Genomic DNA, 27,318 nt, shown 5'->3' with positions numbered 1-27,318 from the left:
AATTTTGTTGTTTTTTGAAAGATGATACAATTCCAGTTGTTTCCTTTTGGTCTGACCAGAGCAAATTGGTTCAGCTTCCCTGATGAATCCTCCACTTGAAGCCTTCTTCCCACCCTTTCCTCACCTTCAGAGCTTTCTCCTCAGCTGATGATAGCCATTGCTTTAGCCCCTTTGTTTGGGTTTGTAGGAGCTCTCTTGGGAGCCTAGGATTATTGAAGGGTAAGAGCTGAAGGGACCAAAGGGCCCATCTAGCTCAAATGTCTCATTTTGCAGGTCATAAAACTGAGGCCCAACATCATATGTGACAGAGGTGGGATTCAGAGAATAGTGATTTTAGAGATGGTAGAGCCCCTATAGTCCAACTCCAGCTTCCTTTCCCGTGGCTGCAGCTAAGTCAGATCTCTAGACTTCCTGAGGTAGAGGGGCTCAAGTACATGGCCCTGAATTAATCATTTTGCCTCTACCCTAGGGAGTGGGGGGGGGGGGCAATCTTACCCTGTTGTGCATGCTATAAGCCTAGCAATTAAGGTGGTTCTTTAGAATCACCTCTGGCTGCAAATACTCTAGTCAACTGCCTATCTTATCCTACCCTGCCTCACCCCAATAAGAAGTGCAATTACTGACATTTTCCTGATGCCTGATACAGAAGGAGAGATAATTGGAATGCACTGCCTATGAGTACATTCCATAGTCAGCAAACTTAGATCTCAAAGAGCACTGGTTGTGGAGTTAGAAGCCTTTTGTTTAAGTCTCAATCCCTTTAACCCTGTGGCCCTCATTTTCTTCATCTGTAAAATGAAAGGGTTGAACTAGCTGGCCTCCAAGGTCCCATCTAGCTCCACTGATATTCTGATATTCTATAGTTGGTCAATGGTCCTGCTTCCTGAGGAGTTCTCTTCTGCCAGCTCAGATGCTCTAGAGATTCAAGGCTACTGATTGATATCAAGGTATTTCTGCCCCCCCAAGAGTTCAGACTCATGGGGAGATAAGGCCTATGGGCACCAGGAGCTAGCCAACAGTGTTAGAATATTAAATAAAAGTACCTAGAACCATGGGCAATGATTTGGCTCCCAGGTGCTAGGAGGAATCATAAGACATTTCTCTGAGTACAAAGGTCTTAAAAGTAGTTAGAGAGCTGAAAGGAAAGCCTTCCACCTAAGGGGTAGTATTGGGGAGAGGTACCACAGGACAAACATAGTTTAAGTGAAAGGAAGTGAGGTCTCTTTGTTCCTGAGTGTTATGCGATTTATCCAGTCCCCCACCTTAAGAAAACAGTCAAGGAAGTGAAGACAGGAGCCTGGGCTCTGATTGTGAAGTTTCCTCCTTTATCATCAAGGCCTCAGGGCCAGGTTACACATCATGAGATAGTACAACAGGGAAGGATCCAGTGAACCTCCTTCCCTCCTGGGCAAAGACTCCTCCAATTCAGACATTCAGACCAAGAGGAGGGGAGTTTGGCCCCTAGTGGAGAGCCAGCCCCCACACCGTCTCCCTCAAACACAGCAGCACCACTTGCATGGGTCACACCATCTCCTGGGACTGGAACAACAGCCCCCTTGCCTGGTTCAGTGCAAGGACACACCTCTGTTCCTCCATACCTTCTCCTAAGGAGCCTAGTCACCCTTGGACTATGGCCATCCCCAAGTCATGGAGGCTATGGCCTCATCTCCTGTGGCTGGGACTTCATCATTGCCCCCACAAAGAGAACCCTCATCTAATATCTGGGTTCTACCCTCATCACAGGGAAATGACACCGTTTGGGAGTGGGAACAAAGAACAGTGACATCCTGGAAGAGGTTCTGACAGCATGGGGTGGGAGTGGAAGGAACACAGCACTGTGGAGGATATGCCTTATGTTATATAAAAGGCTGACCTCATTGGGGGAGGGCATAACAGCACCATGGTGGATGGTGGGCAAGGCATGGCGGAGAGGAATGGGGCAGGAAGTTTGCTGGAGGCAGAGAAGACATCAGGGCTATTCCTTCTTGGCACGATCAGCAGCATCCAGGGCAGCCACGTTTCGTGCAGCAGTGACCAAGTGGATGACACTGATGATGGACTTGAGGAAAGCAATAGGAGCAGAGACCCAGAGTCCCATTCGGAACAGACCTACTGAACCCACTGCAAGAAAGGAGGGAAAAAAGTCCAGTATAGAGAGGGGATTGGTAGAAGAGGAAAGGAGAGAAGAAAATCCAATTAAAAGGTTCGTCATTAGTATCCAATCAAGTCAGTCATTTCTCCTATCTGCATCTCCCCCAGCTCCCACCCCATGCAGCTTGTCCCCAGATCTCCTGGGTCCCCCCCCCCCATCCCTAAAATCTGGATCATACCTGAGGGTCCCTCTGAGAAACTGAGCAAGTAAAGCAGACAGTAGAAAATTTCATTCCCAGCACACATGATGAATAGCACTGGCTGCAGGAAGAAGGCAAAACTCATGTTTCTGACTTGAACAGTGGACTCCCATCTTTTCTCTTTCCCTCTCCCATCTGTACCTCACACACAAAGAGAACAACTGGGTCAGAGGGAGTACCTACCACAAGCCCACCCACATTCACTCCAAAACCAATTAAAACTTTAAAAAAGGGGGGATACATGGCATGGAGATGCAGGCTGGATAATGAGAATAGAGGTGGGAGGGGGAGTATGGCCTGGATTGGGACTCACCCGGGAAGTATAGTAGAGTCGAAGGATAGGATTCCCTGTCAGGTCAATGGTTTTGTGGCTTGCACTACCTTGGACCACCGAGCTAGAGGGGAAAACATGAAAAGATCAAATATACCTCTCCCATTCCAATTCCTATTCTGCTCTACCTCCCCAAGCTATTGCCTACATTTCTCTGAATAATATTGACCATGAGCCATGTATTTTCTCTTGCTCCCAAGAAGAAAGTCCATTCCCCAGCTAAGTGTCTAAAAACCTTCTCTTTCTACCAACCTTGCCTTAAGTGCATGCTACCACCCCTTTGGAACTAACTTCAGAAGTAACTCAGCCAATTCTGGGCCACACCCAAGGTTACAATTTTTCAACCCACAAAGGCAATGGGTATAACCTGTGTAGGTGCAGCCAATGGCTGGCAACATCCAGGCTCATGCTGAGCTGAAAGAGTAGGGTGGCCCGAGGGTACAGCAGAGCTAGGTTTACCAGCAGACACATAGTAGAACATCGATCAGTCAGCATGTCCAACATTGCCCCAAACCGTGTCCCTATGTTAAAGAGGTAAGAAGAGAGTCAGTGGTTCAGGATGAATACAGTGGAGGAGAATGGATCAATGGCTGAAGTTAGCATGCCCAGCATTGCTCCAAATCCAAAAATGTACAGGAACTGAGAAATCGAGTGTTCATTCTCTCCTGGGCTCTGAGATGACAACTCAGAAATAGCCTGCCAAGTGAGATACTGATCTATGAGAGGGTCAAGGTTAGAATAGAAGGCATGGTGGGTAGGTACAGTATATCATATTACCGGGCAATAGCCCTGGATCACCAGCCAGAAGTTTTGATTTGAATCCCAACTCTACTATTTGGGTGACCTTTGGAAAGTCACTCTTTGAGTTTAGTAGCATAGGTACACAAAGACATTGGACTAGATGGTCAGTAAATATCCTTCCTAGTATAAAACCTTATATTCCTATGTCCTGACTATGTCTTGAACCATGTCAAAAGTATGAGATAAAACCAGGGTAGACAGAATCAGATATTAAAGCCAGAGGTAGAGAAATCCTCTGAACTTAGGGCAAATAATCTAAAATCTTAAAAAATGAGGAGCAAAAGACATCTACAACTCTCAAGAGGCTATCTCATCCCCTGCCCCTATCTCCAAGATCAACTGTCTAAATAATCAATGAGTTCACAAGAGAGCTCCCCAGAAAAAGAGAAGCCCCAAACCTACCTTGCTCACTTGGTTCTGTTTTACAACCTAACAACCAGGGAGTTCTTCCTGGAGGCTAATAATCTAAATCCTTCCTGAAGAAGTAGTGCCAGCCTATTTCTTCTGGTTCTATCCTCAGTGGAGATGGTGTCACCCCATTCCAAAGCAAAGCCTTTCACAAATCAAAATCCTGACTGGAGAGTGAGGAAATTGAGGCCTCAGGAAGATGGGGGAAGTAGGGAACTGGGACGTTAACTGCTGGCCTCTTGGTCTCAGAGAGGAATAAAGGCTAGGCATGCAATCACCTTGATTCAGGGCTCTGGCCGCATGTCCATCGAAGGCATCCAAGAGCCCACTAAGCAGGTAGAAGGAGGAGGCCGTCAAAGGACAGCTGGGCATGAAGTAGAAGGAAATGAAGGCGAAGAGGATCCGGGCATAGCCTGAGGGAAGGAAACAGAGAGGTGAAAGAGTACTGAAACAGATCAGAATAACGGAACCAAAAAAATTTTAAAGGTTCGCTGGAAGTCAAGGAATCTGACCATGCCCCACACAAAGGCGGAGGACTGAGGACCAGAAGCTACCAGCCAAGGTTACGTAAATTGGAGGGGGGGCGGGGGATAGAGTTGGCGTTGGAACCCCTTCCCCGGCCAAGCTCCGCCCTCGCCCTCCCCGGGGCTTGGGCTTAGGGGTCTGTGCCCGCTTGACTCACCGATGAGATTGGGCACGAACAGAAAGATGTTTTCTTCCGGCATCTCGGCAGGGTGGGGATGGTCGGCCTCTCGCAGTGAGGTGGAGAGCGGTCCCCAAGCAGCTCACGCCGCGGGCCCCCGCTGGTCAGCTTGGGCAAGCCCTGTCTGCGAGCTAAGGCGCTCCGGGCTCTCGCTCGGCCCCTCTATTCTGCCCCCGGGATCTCCTCGGCGCCGCCGCTGTGCAGCCCCTCCCTCTGCTCCAGCGCATCAGCCGCTCCGGGGTTGCAGTGGACCCAGCGGCCTGCGCCCCGAGTGGGACCCAGATGTGCAAGTCCCCCCAGCCGTCCCAGGCATCAGCCGGTCCAGATGTGCAGCCGCCGGCGCCTCGCTCTCCTTCCTCCTGCAAGGGTGCAGGTGCCCCTATGCCCCTCCCTCGGGGCCCCGGGACCGGTTCTAAGACCTTCCTCTCCACCCTTCTTCCTGTCGTCGCAACACCAGCTGTAAGGGGGGGAAGGCCCCCGGTGTCACTGAAATCGGCTCTACCGCCCTTGTTGACGCAAAATTGAAGGCCAAAAAATAGCTTCTATACCTTTAAGAAAGGCCCGCTTCCTTTTCCTCCCTCCGCCTCTCTAGATTGGACCGTACCAAGTTTAGAGTTAGACAGGGAGTACGCGCAGAGATTACAAGTGAGTGGTAAACTTAGAACGGAGGAAGTTATCGAATAGAAGCTAGATAAGAAGACTAGAGAACTACTTTTAATATTGTGTGAGTGTATCTTCTTAAAGAGGAATAAGAGAGAGACGTATTCTACCTATCTGACCCTGGAAGACCCCTACTTAGCGGTGCATTTGGTTCAGTCCAGAATCATACCTTTCCTCCAACCCCGACTCCCTAGCCTTTTCGTCCTCATTTGGTCTCAGCCACTCTCGGGCATCGAGGCGGTAGCTAGAGGGTCCAGAAGGAGCCCTAAACTAGAGGAAGCTGACTTGAGAGATCGCCCCCTGGCCCTTGGGAGGACACTACTCTTCCAAGATCCAAGCCCATTGCAAGGATAAATAGTCCTCCCCGCCCTAGAAGCTGAGTGCGTCTCCTGCAACCGATTAGGCCCGAGCGGAGAAGAAAGAAAGGGATGCCGGGAAAAAATAAAGGAAAAAAAAAGATGACTTCAGATTTGACTTCTAGAACTCGAAGGGGATGTCTCCTAGCAACGCGCTGCAGAGCTCCCTCCGCCTGCGTGGTTCCCGGGGCAACCACCCCGTGCCACTCTTCCCCTCCCCCTTCCATTCCCTTATCCTCAGCGACCAGTACCCATAGCAACAGCAACCGCGGGGCTAACTAAGAAGACCTCCCCGTCTCTTCCCTCCCGGGCCTTAAGCAATTTCTACGCAACATAAGGTCCGCAGAATGAGGACTTAGACCCTTGGGTTAGGGGAAGGACCTCGAGGACTGAGGGAAGAAGAGGGGGAAAGCAAGCGAAGGGACCTTTTTGAGGAGAGGGAGGAGGACCGAGTTGGTGAGAGGGGGCGGGAAGAAATGACATGGGATGGTCTGGATGTTCATCAGTCGGAAAAATAAAGGGGGACAGTTTATGTGTTATTCAGTCGGAGAAAGGAAACTCCCCGAGGTTCATCCAGACAACTGTGAAAATAACTGGTAGTGGGGATGGTTTCAGACTCTGCCCGTCCCACCTCCCTAAAAACAAAAACAAAAACAAAAAACCAAGGGATAGCTTCCCACCTTAATACTCTACCTCACTCTACCTGATCCCAAGGAGATGGAGCCCAGTCCTTCAGGAACTCAGGAAAAAAAGACCACTCGACTCTCGCACAATTCCACTGTATCAGCGGTGAGTGCTGTGGGAGGGCTACAGGGAAGGGGACAGCCCCACCCCCACCCCATCGAGTCAACCTTCTGACCCTGGTTCCCTCAACTCTCATCCCTCCTGCAAGGTTATGACCAGGTCTGAGGAGTATTTGGCCCGGGTCAGCACAGAACTTACCAATGAGGCCCTGATGGGAGCCCAATACCCAATGAGCCCTGACGTGCCCAAGGAACTGAAAAAACTGGACCAGGGAACTCAGATGTCCCGACACGGTGATCCCTGCGCTAATAACATTTCAGTGCCCTGTACTCCAGCCCCTAAGTCTACTCCCTAGGAACCCATTCTGAACCCTAGCAGGTCCTCTCTTAAAAACCACTTCCATTTAACATCTCTTTTACATACAACATGGCAGGCATTTGTGCTTCATCTCCTTATCCTCAACCTCACTTCCCACCCCCTGTGACTAGCCATTCCAATCCCTTCTTCCCTTTCTGGTCATGGAAAGAAGCAACCTTTCTAACCAGGACCTATGTTTTCAGTGCTGCCAACCACCAGGACCAAGGGCACGGATACTCGGTAAGAGGCTTTAAGGGGAAAAGTCTCATCTCAGGGTATGAGAAAGTTGAAAATAGCAAATAATATTTTTATATTGTGCTTTACAATTTGTTTTCCTTATCAGAATTGTGTGGGGTTGATAGAACAAATGTATTTCCCATTTGATAGATGCTGGAACAGAAGAACTAAGTGACTTGCTCACAGGTCTAGAAAAGTGTCAGAGTCAGGCCTTGAACTCTGGTTTTCAGACTTGAAGTCTAGTAGACTTCCTGCTACACCCTACAGGGAAGAAGGGTCTGGTATCCCAAGGGAAGCAGGAAATGAGAATTCACCTGGAAAAAGAAATTTTGTGTAGAACTAGTAGGTAGGAGGGAACTATGATATGTCCAAGAGAGAGCAGCTAGGCTGCCTTCCACCAGGGAGTTCAATTTTTTTCACCCTCTTCCTTTCTTCTTTGTAGTTCTGACAGAAACAGGACCAGAAATAAAACTCATCTCCTGCCATCCAGAGAGATGGTATGTGATAGGGTTCTTGAATCCCCTCTCTTCCTACTGGGTGGGCCTTACCTAGAGCAAGGAGAAGTGGCCAACTATAGGGATCTGAAAGGGAGAAGATTCTTGTACCTTCCCACCTCAAAGAGGAAACTACAGGAATTCCCCTTCCCCAGGATAAGAAAGATTCTGCTCCAAACCTCAGAAACAAACATAGCTCCTCTTCTTCCTGGTAATGCTCCAGGTTGAAGATTTCAAAGATGATAAAGGAAAATTGCTGAAGTCAAAAGACAAAGAGCCATCCCAACACAAGCAGGTGAGAGAAAACCTGATCCTGTTACTCTATCTCAGGCTGGCTAATGCCTGGGATAGCATTCTGCATTAATTTCTTGCCCTTCCTAGGTAGAGACTGTTCGGCAGGAGGAGGCCCTAGGTGGAACCATGTTTTTGACTACCAGAAGGCCTGTTCGTAGGCCCCCTGCTGTACCAGAAAGCCTCTCTTCCCTTGCCTCCAGGAAAGAGCAAGGAAATGTCAAGGTACTTTGAACTGTGGGAGCAACATTTTAAGGTAGATTTAAAGGTACATTAACAAGGTAGAGTTCACCCAGAGAAAAGTGACTAGGATGGGAGATGGGCCTAGAAACCATTCTTCCATGTAGCTCTTGGAAAAAATAAATCTACCTAGCTTAGAAGAAAGAAGACAGTGGAAGACTTGACTACATAGATTTGAAGGGATAGTTGTAGTCCATGTTACTCTGGAAGGAAGAACTGGAATCAATGGGAGGAAGCAACAGGGAAGCAAATTTCCATTTAGGAAGAATTTTCTGTCAGAACTGTCTACCATCTAGCTGCCTCAAAAAGCTCCAAGTCACTAAAAATGTTAAAGCAGAGACTGGATGGCCATCTCTCAAAGAGGTCAGAGGTGAGATTTCTTCATTAGGGTATATTAGACTAGCTGACCGTATAAAATCCTTCTACCACTAAGATTTTTCTTTTTTGTTCAGGCATACAAGACCTAGATTTGTGGTATTGATAAGAGAGGAATGGGCAGAAGGTCAGAAAAAGATAGGGGAAGAAACTCATAGGATAGGAAAAATAAGTAGGTAACTTCCAATCTCATAGGACAGAGTACTTCCCTTAGAATGCTTTAGAGGCAGATATTCTTCTGCCTTGGATTCTTGATCCAAAAAGCAACCCTATAGGCCAATCAGAAAGAGCTCATACCTTCTCTCCTCTTTTCCTTCTCTCTCTCACTCTATCTATCTATCTATCTATCATCTATCTATCTTTCTCTCTCTCTGTCTCTCTGTCTCTGTCTCTGTCTCTGTCTCTCTCTCTCCCCTTTTAGAATGTAGCTCGAGGCCCTAACCTTCATAACTCAACTGACAAAGTCCCAGGGAGGACTCCTAACTATGATCATCATCCCTGAAGCCCAGACTCTCTCAGACAAAATGACATACTTCTTCACCCTCTACAGCCCGGCCATGACACCATCAGGAACCAGAGACTAATAAAGAGACGGGGACCCCCGCCTTCCCCTCCCCACAATTCAGTCAATGCTCTGGTCTGATCTTCTCTGAAGAGGGTGATGTATGGTACTGCTAGCCCAAGGAAGGGAAGGGAATAGTGGTTTCATCCTTCTTTGAGGAATTCCTCAGGTGTATATGCTCTACATGGTAGATTGTCTAGAACATCATTTTACCACTGAACCATAGTCTACCCCTCCACAACCAGTTTGCTGTAAAAAGGCATATTCCTTTTTTATAGTAGCATTCACCAAAATTTGGCATCACAAAAAAGGCAGATTTTAAGCATCAGCATCATATAACTTCATCCTCAAACAGAATGTCTAGTGCTTATGGACTATCCCATATTGCAGATTATCTGCTGGTTTTTTAATCTGGTGTTATTGATAATCTGCTATTTTGAATTATCTATCCCACCCCCCCCCCTTTTTAACCCTTACCTTCTGTCTTAGAATTGACACTAAGTATCAGTTCCAACACAGAAGAGTAGTAAGGGCTAGGCAATTGAGATTAAGTGACTTGCCCAGGATCACACAGCTAGGAAGTATCTGAGGACATATTTGAACCCAGGTTTTCCCAACTATAGGCCCAGCTATTGAGCCACCTTCCATGCCCCATATATTCCTTTAAATTCCCTGGTTTTAGATTTTCTCTCCCAGAGTTTCCCACCATTTGAACATTTGAGCTGAGGGTTGACCCTTTGAGCATCTACTCTCCAGTTCAGCTCTGGGGATAAGGAGTTCTTGGCCATCCTTACAGCCATTATGTTGGAATGTAATTAATATTAACTATAATAAGAATCAGGGGACCTGGTTTCTAGACTCCCTTATAAGTCATTGTGTGGCCTTGTGCAAGTCCCTTTCCTTTTCTTGATCTCTTTTTTTCTCAGCTGTACATATGGTGGTTGGACTGTATGATCTGGAAGATCCCTTTTTATTCTCACAGTCTCTTTTCTCTCTGAAGGGCTGTTGCCATTAGATCTTTATTTAGAGTTCAAAGAATATTCTCTCCAAGCTTCAACTGAGCCTATTCAGCTTCCTTAAGAGTGAGTGGTATGGTTTTGGTTTTGCCATTCTCCCAACAAACACTACTCTTCCCTCTTATAAAGTGCCCCCATCATAACACTGGGCCCAGTTACAAATGGTGATTTTCTGTTTATTGCTTGAAAACAAAAATCCAGAAGCCAGAAGGAATAAAGGGTAGAGTTAGGGAAACCTGGAGGGAGGGACTGCAGGGGATAGGGGGTCATCTCCCTAGCCTTCCCTACTCTTACTCTGCCTAGAAGGACTAGGGCTTTTGGGCAGAAAGGGACTGACTGGAACTCCTGGCCTGAGGGAGCAGTGGACAGGGGTAGAGCAAAAGGGAAGGCCAAGAATGGACAGTGCTGGTGGGACAGGAACTTGTGTGGCCAGGGAACTGGCAAGCAATGAAAACAACCAGAGGGCAGGGAAAATGGTATCAAGCCCTCTGAGATTGACCCTGGGGCCCGTGGGGCAAGTGGGTCATGACTTGGGCTAAGGGATATCAGCCCTCTCCCCTTACAATTGGCCACAGTGCTGAGCTTCCAAGGAATAGCCCTGTATTTAGGGCCTGGGAGCCAGATGATGGATACAGGAGGCAGAAGGAAGGATCCCCTGCATTTGGCAACAGAGAAAAAGAATGACTTGGGAGGCAGGATGCTGGTTTAGATACCAGAGGATCTCCAGGGTGTTTATTGTCCCTAGTGGGGTCTTAGAATATTTACAAGGAAGGAAAGGGGGAAGCATGAGGTGTCAAGAGCTGGAAGTGGAGGGTCCAGTTCCCTATATTTCCTCCCTCCCCCTTCCCAGATTGGTCTGGGGGGAGGAGGTCAGGAAGGGACACCCAAAGGTCCTGCTCCCTCCATTGGTGTTTAGATGGAGACTTCATACTCTCTTGTATCCTGGGGGTAGAGATACATATCATTTGTCAGCTTGTTGGGGGTGGGGGTTAGGGTAAGGGAGATGATATTCACAATCTGGTGGCTGAAGGAGGTTTTTTTGTTTGTTTTTTAAATCCCTACCTTCTGTCTTTGTATCAATTCTAAGAAAAGCAGCAAGGGCTAGACAATAGGGTTTAAGTGACTTGGCCAGGGTCATACAGCCAGGAAGTGTCTGAGACCAGCTTTGAACCCAGGTCTTCTTGACTCCAGGCCTAGCACTCTAGCCACTGTTCAACTGCTGTGCTATCTCACTGACAACCATGCCCACCCCCACTGCCCCAATTCCTGGAAGGTTCTTAAGGGATAGAGTACTTCAGTGTGGTACCATTGCTCTAAGGAGAATCAGGATAGAGGGTTGAGATTTCTTGATGGCTACTAAGCCACAGGAAGGCTGGGAAATGAGAAATGGGGGGAGGGATAGGCAGGAAGACTATGGGGATAGAACCTCTTGAAAAACCAGGCTCTCTAGTGGGGTTTGGCCTGGGATTTAAGGGGGCTCATGTGGGCAAAACCCAGGGAGCAGGACTGGGGCAAGGTTGCTACTCACCCCAGCTTCATAGAGTGGGTTGCTAAAATCAGACTCTACAGTGATAGGGCTATAGGAGTGAGATCCAGAAAAGCCAAATAGAGATTTTCCTTGTAGCCTGAGAAAGAAGAGCCAAGAAAACATGGATCATGTCCCTCTGTGTACCATTATTCTCCATAATTCACCCCTTCCCACTCCTGCCTCCAAGGTTCTTCAAGACTGTAATCTGTACAGCCTAGATAGAACTGAGAACGAACCAATCTCTTCAGGATAAGTTGAGGGAGACCCAGCTAGAACTTGGAACCCTCAGCCTTCATTGGTATCTATCTTGATAATAGCCTAGCCCCACCCATGCTACTCCAAAATCAGTGTGCTCACTTGGTGTAGTAGAGATAAACACCTCCAATGAGTAAGATGACAAGGCCTAGAGGCAGAAGGATGGCCAGGGCTAGATTTCCACCTTCCATTTGTCGAGAAGGGTCTGTGGTCTGGGTAACTGCAAGGAGGAAAGGCCAGTGAACTTTGGTATCCTACTTCCTAGTCTTGGGTTCTCTTTTTCAAGGGAACAACGGCCTTTACCCTTCAGCCCTCAATTCCCTCAAGGAACCCAAATGTTCTTCCCTCAGAGAGCCTGTTCCCCCCTCCCAAACCCAGGCATCCTGCCCCAACCAGGCCCTGGCTCTCCCCCTCATCCCTCACTGACCTTCCAGTTTTCTGTCGTCCAGTAGCTCCTCATAGGCCACTGCAGGGAGAGGAGGGGGGAGTGGGGTCTGAGCCAGTGAGGGGGGAGGGTAAGAGGCCAGGCCAGGCAAGAGAACCTTCTCTCTTTTTCACTCTGTCCAGTCTACCCAAATCCTAAGTCTATACTTTCCTCAGCTTGTTTCCTTCCCCAAAGTTCTATCCCTTCCTTTTTCAGAACTCCATAATTCTCTTGCCCTATTTCACTCAATTTAATTTCTAAGGATCAGCAGTCCTGCCTCCCCAAGCCCCATCTCTTCCACAAAGGACCCCTGCCCTCTGGTTCCTTGTTCTCACTTCCTTTCCAGAATCCAGGAACTCCTCCTGGCCCTTGCTTGCCCCATAAAGCCCTTCCCTTCCCCTTTCCCTATACCTTTGCAAAGTGGGGGCTGGCTGGTCCACTGAGAGGGGTGTCCTGGGAGGCAGGTGATGGTGACCTCGCCAATAAGCTCAAAGCCCTCATAGCAAAAGAATCGGAGAGACTCCCCAGCCTGGTAGTGATGTTTGTAAAGTGTCTGGTAGCCATTCTCAGGGACACCTGGGTTCAGGCATGGCTCATACTTCACTGGAGGAGGTAAAATCAGGGCCCTATTATTGCCTGCTCCCATTACATTCCCTCCACAATTGCTTTTCATCCCAGGCTTTGGGAAGTTGTCCTTCCCTTCTTACTGTTACCCCTACCCTTCCACCCTTGCAAATAAATCCCTCTCCCCCCAGGGCCGGGGACTCACGGACACACTTGGGGACACGGTCGCTCCACTTGGGGGTGCCTGTGTCCCGATTGTAGCAGGTGAGGACAGCTGCCCCCTCGAGACTATAGCCAGGCAGACATCGGTACTGAATGTGAGAGCCAATGGGGAAGCCAGCATCAGAAGCTGTCCGGTGCCCATTACTAATCTCTCCAGGGTCTGCACAGGTCATGACTAGAATACAACCAAGAGAAGAGAGCACATATTAAGGGGAGCTAAGAAATGAGAATAGAGATCCTTTTCCCATTAATAAGCATTCAATACCTTTTACCTTGCACCGTACACTAGCTTAAGCTTGGGTCAAAAAAAAGTGCCAGAGTATCAAGAGCCTATCATTTTTTCTGATCAGCTTTAGAGATCAGTGGAGCTGGGTGGTAAAGACTCTCTCTCAGCTCATGTTTCTATAGCATGTTACCATTTGCAAAGTGTTTTGCTCACAGCCATCTGGTTAAGTTAGGGGTAATAGAAAAAACACTAGACTAGGAGTAGAGAGCCCTGGTTTCTGATTCTAACAATTAGAATCATCAGACTTAGAGGTTGGACACACCTTAAGAATCCCTTGGGGAAAAAAAAGAATCCCTTGGGTCAGGCCCCTATCTCTAGATATGTAAGATATTATTCTCCATTTTGCATGTGAAATAAATAAGGCCCAAAGAGTTGAGGTGATGTGCTCAAGGTTACTAGCTGTATGGTTTAATGTCTCTAAGCTTCAGTCCCCTCTCCTATAAAAGGTATAGGATAATAGCTGCCTGGTCAACACACACAGAAAAGGAAGAGGCAGCCTAGGACTGCGGATGGAGTGAGTGACCAAAGAGTCAAAGTCTTCTCTTGGCCATCTACTGGTTCTGTCATTCTCTTTGAGGCCCAGTTTCCTCCTCTTACAAAATGAGGGGGTTGGATTAAATAACCCTCCAAAGCTGACATACTTCAATCTATTTTGAATAAACATGGCCTAGTCTAGAAGGGAGCTTTGGGCAGGAGATGGAGGTCTGGAAGAATTTTTATTTTCTACTCCTTACCTGCCCCCATCAAAGCCAGTGCAGGTGGTCTAGAGAAAGGCTTGAGGGGGTGGTGCCCAGAGACCTGGAGTGGACAGGAATAGGGTTCACTCTTAGGCTAGAGTGGGACAGAGCCTAGGGCAGAAGAAGCTTACTTTTCTGGCAGGCTGGGGGTGCAGCACTCCAAGACAGGTCCCATTGACAGGTGAGGATGTCAGAGCCAAGTAATTCATAGCCGGGTTCACATTGATAAGTAAGCACAGTACCCCTGATCAAGTCACCATGGGATGCTGTCCTCCAGCCCCACTCTGGCGGGGGCAATTCTGGGCATGTATCATTCCGAGGAACCTCTGAAGAGGGGGAAAGACAAAGGATAGATTCTGTGGGGCAGGCATGAGACCCTGGGGTTGAAATCTTGAATTGAACTTGGGATCTCTAGTCTTAGGGTTTTCTGGTCAGATTTGAGAATTCCTTTGGTCCAGTTAAGTGTTCCCGTGATCTAGATGTCTCCAGATGAAACCAAGGACCTCTATCCTGGAACCTCTGGCCAGGCTTATTATCCTTTCGGAATGGGTCTTGGGTTATCCCTCCTGACCTCTGTGACCAGTTACCTTTGAAATGTAACACGAAGCCCTGACCCAGACCAGGGTTAGGGGGTCCAGCTGGTGCCTGGAACTGCAAGGTGAGGTCCGGGCCAGAGGAGAGAAGTCGGCGACGAGGCTGGGGCCCTCGAAGCTGGGCTAGGACCCGGGCACTGGGACTATCTCCATCGAACAGGGTCAACATGTCCCCTCCTCTAACATTCAGGCTGTAAGAATGGAAATGGGACACCAAATTCTAGCCCCCAACACATGCCTCCAGTCCCTCAGATGACTGTCCCACAGCATTGCCCTTCCTCTCTTTACATGATCCCTTTGCCCTCTTCCTGTAGCTCTCCTTGACCCATTTTGACCCTCCTTCTGCCAAGTCCAACCAGGCATTCAAGATATGCCCTCTGGAAAATGACAGCATGGGAATTTGTGCAGCTTTTCATAGTGGATTGCCCCCCTTATATTACAGAGCTAGTCTTGGGGATTCTAGAGCACATCATCCCAGGCCAAATTTAGGAAACAACCCCCACCCCTTAGCATCCTTGAAACCATAATACTGAATCTCCTCCTCCCAAGGATCTGTAACTTCAGCAGAGTCTTGGAGCCTCAGACCTCATCCCCCTGCTCCTGCCCCTATTACAATCCTCCCTACCCCTTCTGCCACCAATGCATACATTTCAACCTGGAGCAAGATCCGTTTTTCTTCCTGGACGTGAAGGCCCCATATACAGTCCTGCCCAGGGCTGTAACTCTGGGGCCAGTCTGGAGAAAGGACCACACCAGCAGATTCGGACAGCTCTCCCCCACACATAGCTGGTGCAAGGAGAAGGGGAGAGGCAGAAGAAAAGATAGCAACATAACATTTAGAGCCTGAAATGACCTAAGATATTATCTAGTCCAACTCTCCTATTTTGTTGATAAGGAAACTGAGGTCTGAAAATAGAAAGTGACTTGCCTAAGGTCACAAAGGTATTAATGAATTGGAGCCTTCAAGGGGTCAGAGCTCTGGGATAGTGAACAAGGGTTAGTCCTCTTTGGGTCCAATATTGGGAGTGAAGTCCCTCTTATCAGTAATTGTTCTACAGTTCCAATAAGATTATTAAAGATTCCATATATGATGCTGGGTTGGAACAAAGGTCTCCATTTGGAAGGGAGATTTGTTTCTGATCTTGGGGCCCACCACCCCCTATCTTACAAGCCACTTGATAACATTATGTGAAAAGGGGTCAAGAACACAAGTTCCAGTTGAAGGGATGTCCATCTATTGGGGAATGACTAAACAAATTGAGATATATGTCAATGGAATATTATTGTGCTGTAAGAAATGAACAGGATGATTTCAGAAAGATCTGGAAAGACCTACATGAACTGATACAGAGTGAAATAAGCAAAACCAGGAGAACATTGTACACAGTAACAGCAATATTGTGCTATGATCAACTATAATAGACTTAGCTACTCAGCAATACAATGATCCCATACAATTCTGAGGGACTTATGACAAAGAATGCTATCCAGCTCCAGAAAAAGAACTATTGGAGTCAAAACGCAGATGAAAACATACAATTTTTACTTGTATATTTGGGTTTTTGTTTTGTACTTTTGGTTTTAAAAATGAACAATATGGAAATGTTTTGCATAATACACATATAAATCAGATTGAATTGCTTGCCAGCTCTAGGAGTGGGGAGGGAAGGGATGGAGGGAGAAAATTTGGATCATCTAACTTCTGAAAATTTGTGTGGAAATTTGTTATTACATGCAACTGGTAAAAAATAAAATAAAATTGACAAGGCAAAAAACCCCCACAAGTTCCAGATACATCAATGGAGAGGACTCACCTTTGCAGGCTGGCTCAGTGTCATTCCAGTGGGGATCAGAGGGGTCAATACATTCAATGGCACTGGGGGGCCCAGGAGGTTCCAGGGCATATCCTGGGAGGCAGGAAAATGTAGCCAATGCTCCAGGACGGAACTGGGGATCGGTGGAAGTGACATTGCCATGAGCCAGGAATGGAGCAAAGCATCGATCCTCCTCAAAGGCTGGGAAATAAACAGCAATCAGAAAGCCCAGAAAAGGCCCTCCATATTCTTCTTTTCCTTTCCCATTCCCCACCCTACTTCATCTTCTTCATCCCCTCATCTCTTCTACCAGAAACTTCATCCTGGGAGACTGCAAAACTGGTCAAAGGTCCTTTGACACATACTAGTGGTTTGACCACAGAGATTTAATTTAATCTTAGTGTCCCTAAATAACTCTCTAAGACTACAGACAAGATGTACATCTTCATTGATATAGGGAGTTTCCATGCTGGAAATTCCCTGTACCAGTGAAATCACTGGTCTGCACCAAAACAAAACCCAACAATAACCTCTTGATTTTGCCTGTTGTTGGAAGTTCATGATATTATGGATAATCTAAAATAAATAATCCAAAAGTTATTCATAGTCATATTTGAAAGACAGTCCATGATTCTTCCCCTTCCTCCCTCCTCACTTAGGTTCCTTGTATGGAAGGAATGTAGAGCTTTTAGGTGCCCTCTAGTTTACCAATCCTCCATTTTTCAGATGAGGAAAATGATGTTCAGAGAAATGCTTAAAGAGATGAGATAACCCAGCTAATTAATGGTGACTTTACCTTTTTACCTTCTTAGAATTCATACTAAGTATCTGTTCCAAGGCAGAAGAGCAGTAAGAGTTAGGCAATTGGAATTAAGTGACTTGCCTGGGATCACACAACTAGGAAGAATCTGAGGTCATATTTGAACCCAAGTCCTCCAGTCTCTAGGCCTGACTCTCTAACCACCAAGCCACCTACTGCCCTTCTAATAGTTAAGAACTCGGCTCCTAAACCTATACTTACTGCCTGAGAGAAGACAACCTGCACAATGTTTCTCTTTTCCATGCCTGCTACCTATTTTCAAACTTTCATCAACTTTACTGTGAGCAGTAAATTATTTCATAAGGCCAGAGGAAAATGTTTTAGAAAAATTCTCAAGTTTGCAGGAAGAGAAAGAAGGCAAAGGATGTTTATAAAGTATGGGGAACAGGCTTCAGGCTAAGGAGAATCTACAGGATTTAGGGGTTGTAGAAGAGTTCAAGGGAGGCAGATTCCCACCATGCCCTTGACATGACCCCTTCGTTTCCCTCTACCATAAATGCCTGACTAGTCCAGAATGAGGAAAGTTTGGCATGGAGAGAAAGGTGGGACCACAGAGGATTCAGGACCACATAAGCAGCTAAGTAGTACAATGGATAGAGCACCAGATCTGGAGTCAGGAGGACCTGGGTTCAGATATGGCCTCAGACACTTCCTAGCAGTGTGATCCCAGGAAAGTCACTTAACCCTTTTTCCTAGCCCTTACTGCTCTTCTGCCTAAAACCGATGCCTAGTATCCATTCTAAGATAGAAGGTAAGAATTTTTTTTTAAGAGGAAGATAGATTTATGGGATCTGGGAAGTTATTGCTTGGGTACTTACTATCTTGAAAGATAGCCTGCCTGAAGCCTTTCTTAGGTTGTAGGTATTGTATGGGGTTTATAAGGTTTAGGATGATAGAGCCTGAGACATTCTGTAGGGTGTAGGAAGCTTAGGGAGAGTAGAATTGGAGGGCCCCTCTAGAAATGAGGAATAGGGTTGAGTTTTGAGATGTATAGGGCTTTCAAGTTTTAGAATTCTCACAGCCCCTCATCATGCAATGAATGACAAAACAAATGGAGTTTGAGACTCCTCTTTGGAAGAAAAGGAGTATGGTATGCACTGGGCTTGGAGTCCCCCTTGCCAGGGCTTGTTACCCTCATATCGGAGACTTAGTAGCAAGGGGTTGGCTGGCGTTTCAGAAAGCAGTTCCACGTAGAGGGATTGGGCATCGCTGATCAGGCCTCTCTCTGGGACATCATCCATGTCTGAGTCATAGATCAGTGGGGAAAGGGGACCACCCCCAGATCGGACCACCAGTCTGGGGATGGAAGGAGGTGATGAGGACCACCAAATAGGAAAAGAAATTTCTTAGCCTCCAGAGACTCATCCCTGTTGGTTACTTAGTTTTCTCCCATATAGTCCCTTCATCGAGGTGAGAACATTTTCCCCATATCTCTTCTTCCCCCTGTAAGTTGTGAGATTTCTCTCCTAGAGCCTCCCCTTTTGGTGAGAACCTCCCCAAGAACACTCCTTTCTCCATGTAGAAGGAGAGATTTCTCCATCCGATCCCTCTCCCTCCATAGCTCTCCTTCCCACTGAGATGAGAGCTTTCTCCTCTGAAGTCCTCTCACCTATCATTGTCCTCATCCAGTGAGACTCTTTCAAAGTGCAGGTGCAGTCTCCGTCCTTCAGCTGCCTCAATGACCCATCGGCAGGTTAGGTTGGGCCCTACAGCCCCTCCCGGTTCAGGGGAGACAATCCGGCCTAGAGTAGCATTGTGGATGGAGCCTCCACAGGCAGCTGAAGGGAAGCAGGAAGCAGAGAAGCACCCAGGCAAGAAACCCTTATCTTTTTTTCCTTCTTCATCCCCAAGGCCTCAAAATTCCTTAGTGGCCTCTGTTCTTCCAGTAAGAGCCTCTCCACCCCCTTCCACTCCCAGAAGCCCTGTCACTCTGGGCTTCTCACCTAGCCTCACTTCCAGGCTTGGAAGGCTTTTGCCTCGGGAGCAATGTTCTGAGGTGTAAGAATCTTCTCCCATCCCTCTCCCCTTCCCTTCTCCCTAAGCCAGGAATGCCTTCTTCCCTGCTGCCCTGGTGCTCACCAAGGCAGGTAGGAGGCTCCCCACTCCAGGCTGGTCGAGTAGCATTCAGGCAGACAAGGGTCTCTTCCCCTTGCAACTGGTAGCCTGAGTCACAGTGGAAGGTTGCAATGCCTCCGGGATGCAGGTCTGTCACACTCACATCTCCGTGGGGTGGTCGGGGTGGGAAGCCACAGCTCAGGAGGTAGGCTGAGAGAATAAAAGGAGAAACCCACGTGGGGTTGTTCCTTTCTGTCTCATTCAAAACACTCTTCTTAGCCCTCTGGCTTTGCTTCAACTCTTGCTGCCCAACCCTTATAGTCTTACCTTGAAGGGCCCTAACTGAAGCATAAGTAGTTAGCCCTGCACTGTTACCCAACTTCAGAGGGACAATTGCTAAAAACTTGAGAACAATATCAAATCATCAAATGCGAGGTAATAGAATATCAACGGAATTTACTATATGAGGTATCACAGAAAGATTACTGAACTGAGGACATCAGGATTGAGTCAAGAGACCCGAATTCCAACTGTGGCCTTTCTATCATCTTGGGCAGATTACTTCTTCTCTTGAACATCAGATTTCTCTTCTGTAAAATGAGGGATTAGATCAGTTCATCTCTATGGCTCCTTCTACCTCTTTACATCTGTGCTTATAAGCAGCTAGGTGGTCCAGTGGATAAAGCACTGAGCCTAGAGTCAGAAAGATCTAAGATCTAATGTGACCTCAGATGTTTACTAAGTGTGTGACTCTGGACAAGTCACTTAACCTCTGTGCCTCAATTTCCCCAGCTATAAAATGGGGACCTACTTCACAGTTTTGTTGTAAGGATCAAATGAGATAATATTTCTAAGGGGCACTGCAAACTTTAAAGTGTTAAATAAACACCACCCACAACGAAATGATTAGAGAAGTAAAGATGGATTTTTTGAGATAAATTGAACTGGATCTGAAATAAATGATAGTTATTGATTCACAAAGCAGTATGGAGATCTACAGTCAGATCTTGATCCCTCCATGGTGATTAGCTAAGCAGTTGCCCTCTCCACCTCCTTTCTTCTTCTGTAATATCTCACAGGGGAGCAAAAAAGATGGTGTATGTAAAGAAAGGTGGAACTAGCTAGTCCCTGTGTGATTTGGCACCCAATAGAGTGCACCCTGTACATATCAGGTATTTTAAAATGTCTGTTGGATTGAATTGAGCCCCAAATTCTCCCATACGTGGCCACATATAGTCTTGTATTATTCTTTGATTGCTTCGTGCTATTCTCCATCACTCTTCTAAGGCTACAAGAGCAGGGAACATGTCTTAAAAAGGCATCATGGTGCAGTAGAATGAGCACTGACTCCCACATCAAACAAGATTGTTTGAGTTCTGATTATGGCTCCACCACTAATCCTACTTACCCAGTCACTTGGTAAAAATATCCTCTCAAGAGTCATCCCTTTGTTCCACCCCAGATTATAGTCATGGAGTTTGGGATGGCTTCTAGGGACTGGCCCAGATCCCCATCTGATCTGAATGTCTCTTTTTAACCTGTCAGGTTGCCCAAGGCTGTTTCCACATATTGTTGTTGTTCTTCAGCCCTTTCAGTCAGAACCGACTGCTCATGACTCCATTTGGAGTTTTCTTGGCAAAGATAACAGAATGATTTCCCATTTCCTTCTCCAGCTCATTGTGCCAATGAGGAAACTGAGGCAAACAAGGATAAATGACTTGTCCAGAGTTACACAGCTGGTATGTGGGATTAGATTTGAACCCAGTTCTTCTTGACTCCAAGCATGGAACTCAATCCACTGTGCCAGCTAGCTGCCCTGTTCCCACATATACCCTCCCTTAAAGACCTGAGATTGTGGGTCCATGAGGAGAATTTTAGTGGCAGGGACCTCAGGGAACCTAGAAAGGTTCACACCCCTGGCACAGATTTTATTTTCCTGACCCACAAAGTTTTTGTGCAATTAGCTAGTTCACATGTTAGGAGGTACATTAGCAATGTCAAATGAATCTTAAAGGCACCATTGAACCAAGAGACTTCATTCTCTTGTTTGGAAGATTGTAGGAGAGAATTGTGATAGATGCAGAGGACTGGGCATTGGGAAAGTGTGGAGGCTTCTCTGTCATATAGGAATATTATGCATGTTTAAATATACATGAACATATATGTGTGCATGGATATATGGATCTAGACTATGTGTACTATGTATCTAAAAACTCATGCATTGGGGGTAGCTAGGTGACTCAGGAGATTGAGAACCAGGCCCAGATTTGGGAGGACCTGGGTTCAAATCTGGCCTCAGGCACTTCTTAGCTAGGAGATCCTAGGCAAATCACTTAACCTCCTTTGCTTAGAACTTACCACTCTTTTGCCTTGTACCAATACACAGTATTGATTCTAATATATAAGGTAAGAGTTGAAAAAATCCATGCATTTTTGGGTAAATATAGACATGATAAGCATATTTATCTATGTACTTACCCACATATGAACATTTGTGTAAGCATATACACTGTGTGTTTCTGAATGTCTTTTTTTTAACTATCCAGTTTGGATTGGTCTTTGGTAGAAGATCATGGGAAGATTTCATGTAGCCTAATCAATGTCTACTCAACACCATTCTGTAGTGCCCCAAATGCCCTCATGTGGAAGCACTAAAGAGTGGCTACTCAGCCCAGGGTGACCACACTCATCCATGTTCCTCCATCCCATTGTCTAGTCCCTGGCAGTCATTTTGGAGATATGCCTGTGGCATCACTCCAAATGGTCCCTGCATGGCTCCACCATCTGTCCACCTGACCCCAGCCCTGCAATTCTTCTCACCCTGGTAGCGGATCCTGAAGCCACCACCTCGAGGAGTCCGAGGGCTCCGGAAATGCAGGAGCAGCCTATTAGTTGGGCTTCGAAGGACTTGACCCTCCCCTAGTAGGGAGGCATTGGCCAGGAGCTGGGGTGTTGGGGCTGGTGCACCACCCACTGCCAATACAAGCAGTCCCTCTTCTCTGGACAAGTTGAGAGACTGAACCTGGAAGATTAAGCAACAGACCAGGCTAGAAGGAGGATATAGGATAAGCAGAAGTCCTGATTATGCCTAGCCCTTCCCATGTTCTCCTGTCCATCTTCCCTGCTGAAGTAATCTATAATTTCTCAAACATTAATAGAATTATAAAATGTTAGAACTGGAAGGGACCATGGCAGTATAATATTAAGAGAACTGGACTTAAAGGCAGACCCATTCAAGTCCTGTCTCCCCCACTCATAATTCTACTTCAGGTAATCTAATCGTTGGGAAATGAGCTCCCATATCCCCTACCCAACACCATTCTTGTACCCTCATTTGAGAGCCCTGGGATAGTAAGCAAGTCACTGAACCTCTCTGTTTATTGATTTGTACCACTTCAGATTATTGTGAGAAAAGCATTTTATAAACTATAAAGTACCATATACATGTGACTTACTATGGTTATCTAGTCCAATCCTCTCATTTTGCAGATGAGGACACTTACAACCAGAGAATTCAAATGATTTCCCCAAGGTCACACAGCTAGGTAGTAGCAGAGCCAGGACTAGAACCCAGGTTAGCATGATGAAGTAGAAAGAACTCTGAGGTAAGAGTCAGAACTAAGTTCTAGACTCAGACCTACATAGATTTTGTTAACTGTACAACTTTGAGCAAGGCATTTTCTTTTTTCTAGGCATCAGTCTTCATCAGTAAAATGAGATCATCAGACTAGATAGCATCTTGGGTTTTCTAGCTCTGAAATTGTATGATATATGACTCAGTACAATGCTCTTTCAATACTTTCCCTATCACTATCATCCCTTTCATGGAAAGAGAAGGAAAAGGAACTCTGGAATTTCTAGAGGTGAAGATGAGGTCCTAAGTACCTGAATTTCAATGCCATAGCCAGGATAGACAGAGATGCTGTATGTGCAGTCAAGGGGCCCAAGAGTGGGAGCAGCTGAACGCCCAAACTCTGGTGATTCCACATAACCTTCACCCTCTGAGACGTTGTTGTTACATAAAACTAAGAAAAAACACAGGGTCATGGACTTCCCATGAGAACTCAGGTGTCCTCATTTCCCCTTCCCCATATTCACACCTCCTAAGCAATCTTACCAGTATATCCTTAAATACCAGGCATTTTTATCTCTCTTAGAACCCATCTCTATCTACATCATTACTCATTCACTTGCACCCAGTATCCTCCTCTCCCCATTGGTATATTACCTGGACTTGTGACTGTAGTGACTGTAGTTGTGGTAATGAGGGTGGTTGTGGTCTCTTCCTCCCCTCCCTCAGACCCAAGAGGTGGGCCTGGAGAGGCAGGACCTGGTGGGGGTGGGGCTGTGGTTCCAGGAGGTGGGGTCAGTAGCTCAGGTGCAGTAGGCCCAGCCCCCCTTGCTCCCTTGGGAGTCACAGCTGTTGTCAGGGGTCCTGTCCCTGGTTCTGTGGCCCAAGGTGGGGAAGGTGGGGCAAGGGTCTGGTCTTCTGGATCAGCAGCTATTGTGGGGACCAGAAGGGATCCTGAGATAGCAGGGTAGAGAAAAGAAAAGTCTGGAGTAAGGAATCTGATCCCAACTAGCCTTTGGGATGGAAAGAGTTGTTCTAGGTGATGGGCTAGAGAATGAAAGGAGTTGAGCCTCCATCCTTACCCACAGCCCTCTTGCACTGAGTCCAAGTTCTCCCAAAGGATACCCCAAGAAAGATTCAGGTCAAGGCTCAGACTAACTAGGATGAGGACAAGGCCCATAGAGAACTCCTACTTCTAGTCCCTTCCCCCACAATAGACCACGAGATAAAGACACTTACCCTAGTTTGTAGTCACTTCAAACACTTCAAACTCTTAAATTCCATAACCTAAGTGACCTACATTATTCTCTTAGCACCCCCCAACCCATGTACCTCTAAACATTTGTATCTATTAGCTTCCCTTTCTGTTATTTTCCATCTTTTTCCCTATCTCTGAATTTCTTTGCTCCCAGGTTTTCACACTGCCTTGGCCTTTCTGCATCTTACCAGGGATGTCCCCCATCTCTGGCCCCCTCCTTAGTAGGGCTCCATGTATCAGGTCAGCTAGTGCAGCTGGTGAAATTGTGGGAGACTCACTGCTTCCCCCAGCCAGGGTCTCCTCCTCTTTTAGGGGCACACCTAGGAGGAAATGTTCCATGAGTGTGAGAGGGTTGATTACCCCCCCTTTTTATTTCCACAGTTGTGCTTCTCCTACATCATTCCTCTCACAACCCTCTAATACTCTCACAACCCTCTAAATTCTCATAGCTAGCCTAAGTCATAATCAAAAGCCCTGGTTCTGGTGCTTTTTCCTCTAGCATAGGAGGCAGAAGTTGGATTCGGGGGTTAAGATGTCTGGAGATAGATAATAAAATTTCCTGTCATTCTGTTTCCTCAGATAATTAGATAAAGGAAAAGTAAATGAATACCCTCCAGGTACTCCTGACAGAAGAACATGGACAACTCCAGAAGGGTAGGTTAAGGTTTGATTCCATCTTCATGTCACTGGCTCTGCCTCACAAACTCTCTCTTTGCGTATCTGTCTCTGTAGTGCCTGCTGTTTTTCTCCAGGTCTCTCTGTGTGTAGTAACCATTAGCTCTGTTGGTTTCTGCCTCTCTTTATCATCTAGCAACTCTTTCCAAGTCTCTACCATCTGCTATTTTGTATGGGGGTCTTCCTCCAACTTTATCTCTGTAGTGCTTCTATTCTCTGTATATATCTCTGTATATATCCAACTTTATATCTGTAGTGCTTCTATTCTCTAATTCTCTGTGGCATTCATCTTTTTGAGTCTCTGTCTCTGTGTGATAAACACTATCTCCCTACACACACACACACACACACACACACACACACACACACACACACACACACACACACACACACACATATACACACTGCTTATTAGTTTTCTCTGGATCTGTTTGTCTGGATCTCTGGACCTTTCTCTCCATGTAGTCAGAAGCCATATGTGTCCATGTGCCTGTGTGTGGGTCTGTGTAGGTAGCTGTTTTGCTGTGGATATGTCCTTGCTTAGATGTCCATCTGTCTTTAGCCATTTGTCAAATATTATGTATGTATATATCCCATGTATAAATCTCTTTTTTCTCATCTTCAAGTATTTCACCTGCCTCTCTGCCTGAGATCCCTCTCTTTCAGCTTGGTAGGAACCACCCCACTACCACCTCCCCTGAGTTCTATTTCCTGGATTTAACCCCTACCCATCCCCTTATTCTTCCATTCTTCCTTTCATCCAACAGCTCCAAAGACTGGACTTGGGGGAATTCTAAGTGTCGATGATAAAACCCTAGGTCCTATCCCTCTCCCTTTTCCCCACTGCAGCGCCCATCCCCCTTCCTCTACCAGCTCAGAGAAAACCCAAGGCCAGACGTGCAGAGAATGGGGGCTGAAAGGGGAGGCAGCATCCCCAAGGCTTCTCTGTGCAGCATTCACTGAGTGCCCTGCCCCCTTCACGTTTGGGGGTGCAATTCTCTCATCTCTTTCATGCAATCTCATATTTCCTTACCGCAAGTCCAGGGGCAGCTGAACAGCAGCAGCAGCAGCGGCGGGGACAGGAGCCCGGTTCTGGGGGTCCCCATGGTGACCTGATCCCCAAATCCCTGTCCCGCACCCCAATCCCTCTCCTCCTAAGGGTTGAAGAGCTAGTCTTCTTGCTCCTCTTCTTGCCTATTCCGCTCCCGTCTACTACTGCTTCCTTTTAAGGAAAAAAAAATCCAGTGTTCGACAGGAGGCAAAGAGACTTAGGTGGGTGTGTGTGTGAAGATGAACGGGGAAGGAGCTGGAAACCGAAGATTCCTGGCTTTCTTGCCTGCTTGAATGCCCAGGTCCTCTCTCTTGCCCGGACACCTCTGTCCTCTCTGTTCCTGTGGATGTGGAGGGGGGAGGGGAGAGGAAAAGGGGGCGCGGCTGCGGCTTCAGGGGGTGGGGCGCGGTGGGGAGTGCTAAATCAGACCAGGCTTTATGAAAGATCTGGGGACGCCTGGGTTCCACTCTTTCCCTGAAGCTCGTTTTCGGCCTCTCTGAGATCCCAGCTTGTTGGGGTACAGGGTGGAGGCTGGAATTACAGCTTGGGGTGGGAGGTGGAAAGAATGAAAGGTTGGGAGGGTTCTCTAAAGGGCTCTAAGAGGGTCCTTTGGGAAAAGAGAAAAGAGGGTTGTAGGGTCTTGGGGGAGGGAGATGCCGGGGGTGGGGGGAAGCTCGGGAGCTGAAGCTGCAGGACAGAGAAGCTGGGAAAGGTGTCGGAGCCCACGTCAGATCCTGGGGCCGGGCAAGAGGAGGGGCCTGGTTTGTGGGGTATGGGGGGGGGTAGACAGCGTGGGATGGAGACCAGAGGAGGGAGGGGGCACAGTATGAGGGCGGGCACAAAGTTGTTCTTCATTCTCCCCCACCCCACATCCCTACTCCCTGATCCACTCGCGAGAGAAAAAGGAAAGCCTCAATCTGGTCACATCTCTAATTAACGCCCCCCCTCCCCCGCCGCCTTCCAAGTTACCCTCCCAGCACATCTGGAATTTTAAGCGCCTTCCTCCCAGTTCTGGAAGCCGCAACGCAGCTGCATTTCCTTCTGCTGGTTCCCCAATCCTCCCCCCCAACTCTGCACCCGGATTTACATCCCTCCTCCTTTTCCCCAGCCATCTCTAGAGAATTTGCCTCCCACTACAGTCCTGCATCATCGGGAATTTGCTCTGTCTCCCTGCCCCCGCCCCTAGGAGTACTACATAGGCTTCCAAACAGGGAATAGGAGGTAGAGGAAGGGGTCTTCTCGCCCCTAGCACATAAAATACCCCATTTTCTTGCTTCTAGGTGTCTAATTTCTAAAATGTGTCTTGATTTCCTCAGGGAGTCCTTTTCCCGGGATCCTTCAAACTAAATTTAGCCCGAGGTATGTCTTGTCCCAGGCTCATACTGCGCTGACCTAACCCACCCTCTTTGCCTACTAGGGCTGCTCCCGATGATTCACAGCACATTTCCCTCAGTGGGTTTTAATGAGCGCTGGGGTGCTGGCCTCTTTCAGCACCATCGACCCAAGGACAGCGCTTGGCCTCAGCCCCGCCCCTCGGCT

General features: G+C 47.3%; 3 protein-coding genes across 9 annotated transcripts; 1 reads left to right on the top strand and 2 right to left on the bottom strand.

The window, feature by feature from the left end:
* Positions 1-1,303: 1,303 nt before the first annotated feature.
* On the bottom strand, positions 1,304-5,773 carry CDIPT (CDP-diacylglycerol--inositol 3-phosphatidyltransferase). Its single transcript, XM_001363940.5, has 6 exons — positions 4,574-5,773; positions 4,170-4,304; positions 3,050-3,203; positions 2,665-2,746; positions 2,331-2,412; positions 1,304-2,121 (listed from the first exon to the last, which is right to left on the bottom strand). Exons 1-6 carry the CDS (start codon positions 4,614-4,616, stop codon positions 1,976-1,978), a joined length of 642 nt encoding a protein of 213 aa, XP_001363977.1. The 5' UTR covers positions 4,617-5,773; the 3' UTR covers positions 1,304-1,975.
* An 18-nt stretch (positions 5,774-5,791) lies between these two features.
* LOC103092874 (uncharacterized) lies at positions 5,792-9,967 on the top strand. 2 transcript variants are annotated; one of them, XM_016424192.2, is made up of 8 exons: positions 5,792-5,948; positions 6,325-6,399; positions 6,503-6,647; positions 6,915-6,951; positions 7,391-7,445; positions 7,666-7,737; positions 7,824-7,958; positions 8,770-8,973. In XM_016424192.2, the coding sequence occupies exons 2-8, from the start codon at positions 6,328-6,330 to the stop codon at positions 8,848-8,850; spliced, it is 597 nt and encodes a 198-aa protein (XP_016279678.1). In that variant the 5' UTR covers positions 5,792-5,948; positions 6,325-6,327; the 3' UTR covers positions 8,851-8,973. The 2 variants fall into 2 exon arrangements, with proteins under 2 accessions (XP_016279678.1, XP_007499481.1); XM_007499419.3 differs by having other exon boundaries at positions 5,796-5,948; positions 8,899-9,967.
* Positions 9,968-10,081: 114 nt separating this feature from the next.
* On the bottom strand, positions 10,082-27,283 carry SEZ6L2 (seizure related 6 homolog like 2). 6 transcript variants are annotated; one of them, XM_056805552.1, is made up of 19 exons: positions 27,181-27,283; positions 25,762-25,950; positions 24,242-24,373; positions 23,453-23,749; positions 23,110-23,249; positions 22,045-22,246; positions 19,249-19,434; positions 18,779-18,947; positions 18,302-18,465; positions 16,350-16,550; positions 15,183-15,321; positions 14,530-14,726; positions 14,074-14,268; positions 12,903-13,094; positions 12,545-12,736; positions 12,137-12,175; positions 11,812-11,929; positions 11,455-11,551; positions 10,082-10,868 (listed from the first exon to the last, which is right to left on the bottom strand). In XM_056805552.1, exons 2-19 carry the CDS (start codon positions 25,832-25,834, stop codon positions 10,839-10,841), a joined length of 2,763 nt encoding a protein of 920 aa, XP_056661530.1. In that variant the 5' UTR covers positions 25,835-25,950; positions 27,181-27,283; the 3' UTR covers positions 10,082-10,838. The 6 variants fall into 6 exon arrangements, with proteins under 6 accessions (XP_056661530.1, XP_007499484.1, XP_056661529.1 ...); XM_007499422.3 differs by lacking the exon at positions 27,181-27,283 and adding an exon at positions 26,749-26,861; XM_056805551.1 differs by lacking the exon at positions 27,181-27,283 and adding an exon at positions 26,065-26,510.
* Positions 27,284-27,318: the final 35 nt, after the last annotated feature.

Source organism: Monodelphis domestica, chromosome 7 (assembly GCF_027887165.1).
Source record: "Monodelphis domestica isolate mMonDom1 chromosome 7, mMonDom1.pri, whole genome shotgun sequence".
NCBI classification, from domain to species: Eukaryota; Metazoa; Chordata; class Mammalia; order Didelphimorphia; family Didelphidae; genus Monodelphis; species Monodelphis domestica.
The sequence above is the reverse complement of the archived record's forward strand: the minus strand, read 5'-3'. Positions and strand labels throughout refer to the sequence as shown.

Coding starts and splice junctions, on each gene's coding strand:
- CDIPT (XM_001363940.5), bottom strand. CDS start 4,616: ATGCCGGAAGAAAACATCTTTCTGTTCGTGCCCAATCTCATCG. Junction 2,747..3,049: donor CATTGGCTGCACCTACACAG/GTTATACCCATT, acceptor TTTCCCCTCTAG/CTCGGTGGTCCAAGGTAGTG. Junction 2,122..2,330: donor TTTCTCAGAGGGACCCTCAG/GTATGATCCAGA, acceptor CCTTTCTTGCAG/TGGGTTCAGTAGGTCTGTTC.
- LOC103092874 (XM_007499419.3), top strand. CDS start 6,328: ATGGAGCCCAGTCCTTCAGGAACTCAGGAAAAAAAGACCACTCGACTC. Junction 6,952..7,390: donor ACCAAGGGCACGGATACTCG/GTAAGAGGCTTT, acceptor TCTTCTTTGTAG/TTCTGACAGAAACAGGACCA. Junction 7,959..8,898: donor AAGAGCAAGGAAATGTCAAG/GTACTTTGAACT, acceptor CACCCTCTACAG/CCCGGCCATGACACCATCAG.
- SEZ6L2 (XM_056805550.1), bottom strand. CDS start 25,834: ATGGGGACCCCCAGAACCGGGCTCCTGTCCCCGCCGCTGCTGCTGCTG. Junction 23,750..24,241: donor AGAGATGGGGGACATCCCTG/GTAAGATGCAGA, acceptor CTGCTATCTCAG/GATCCCTTCTGGTCCCCACA. Junction 14,727..15,182: donor ATCTTGCTCCAGGTTGAAAT/GTATGCATTGGT, acceptor CCATTCTTACAG/CCTGAATGTTAGAGGAGGGG.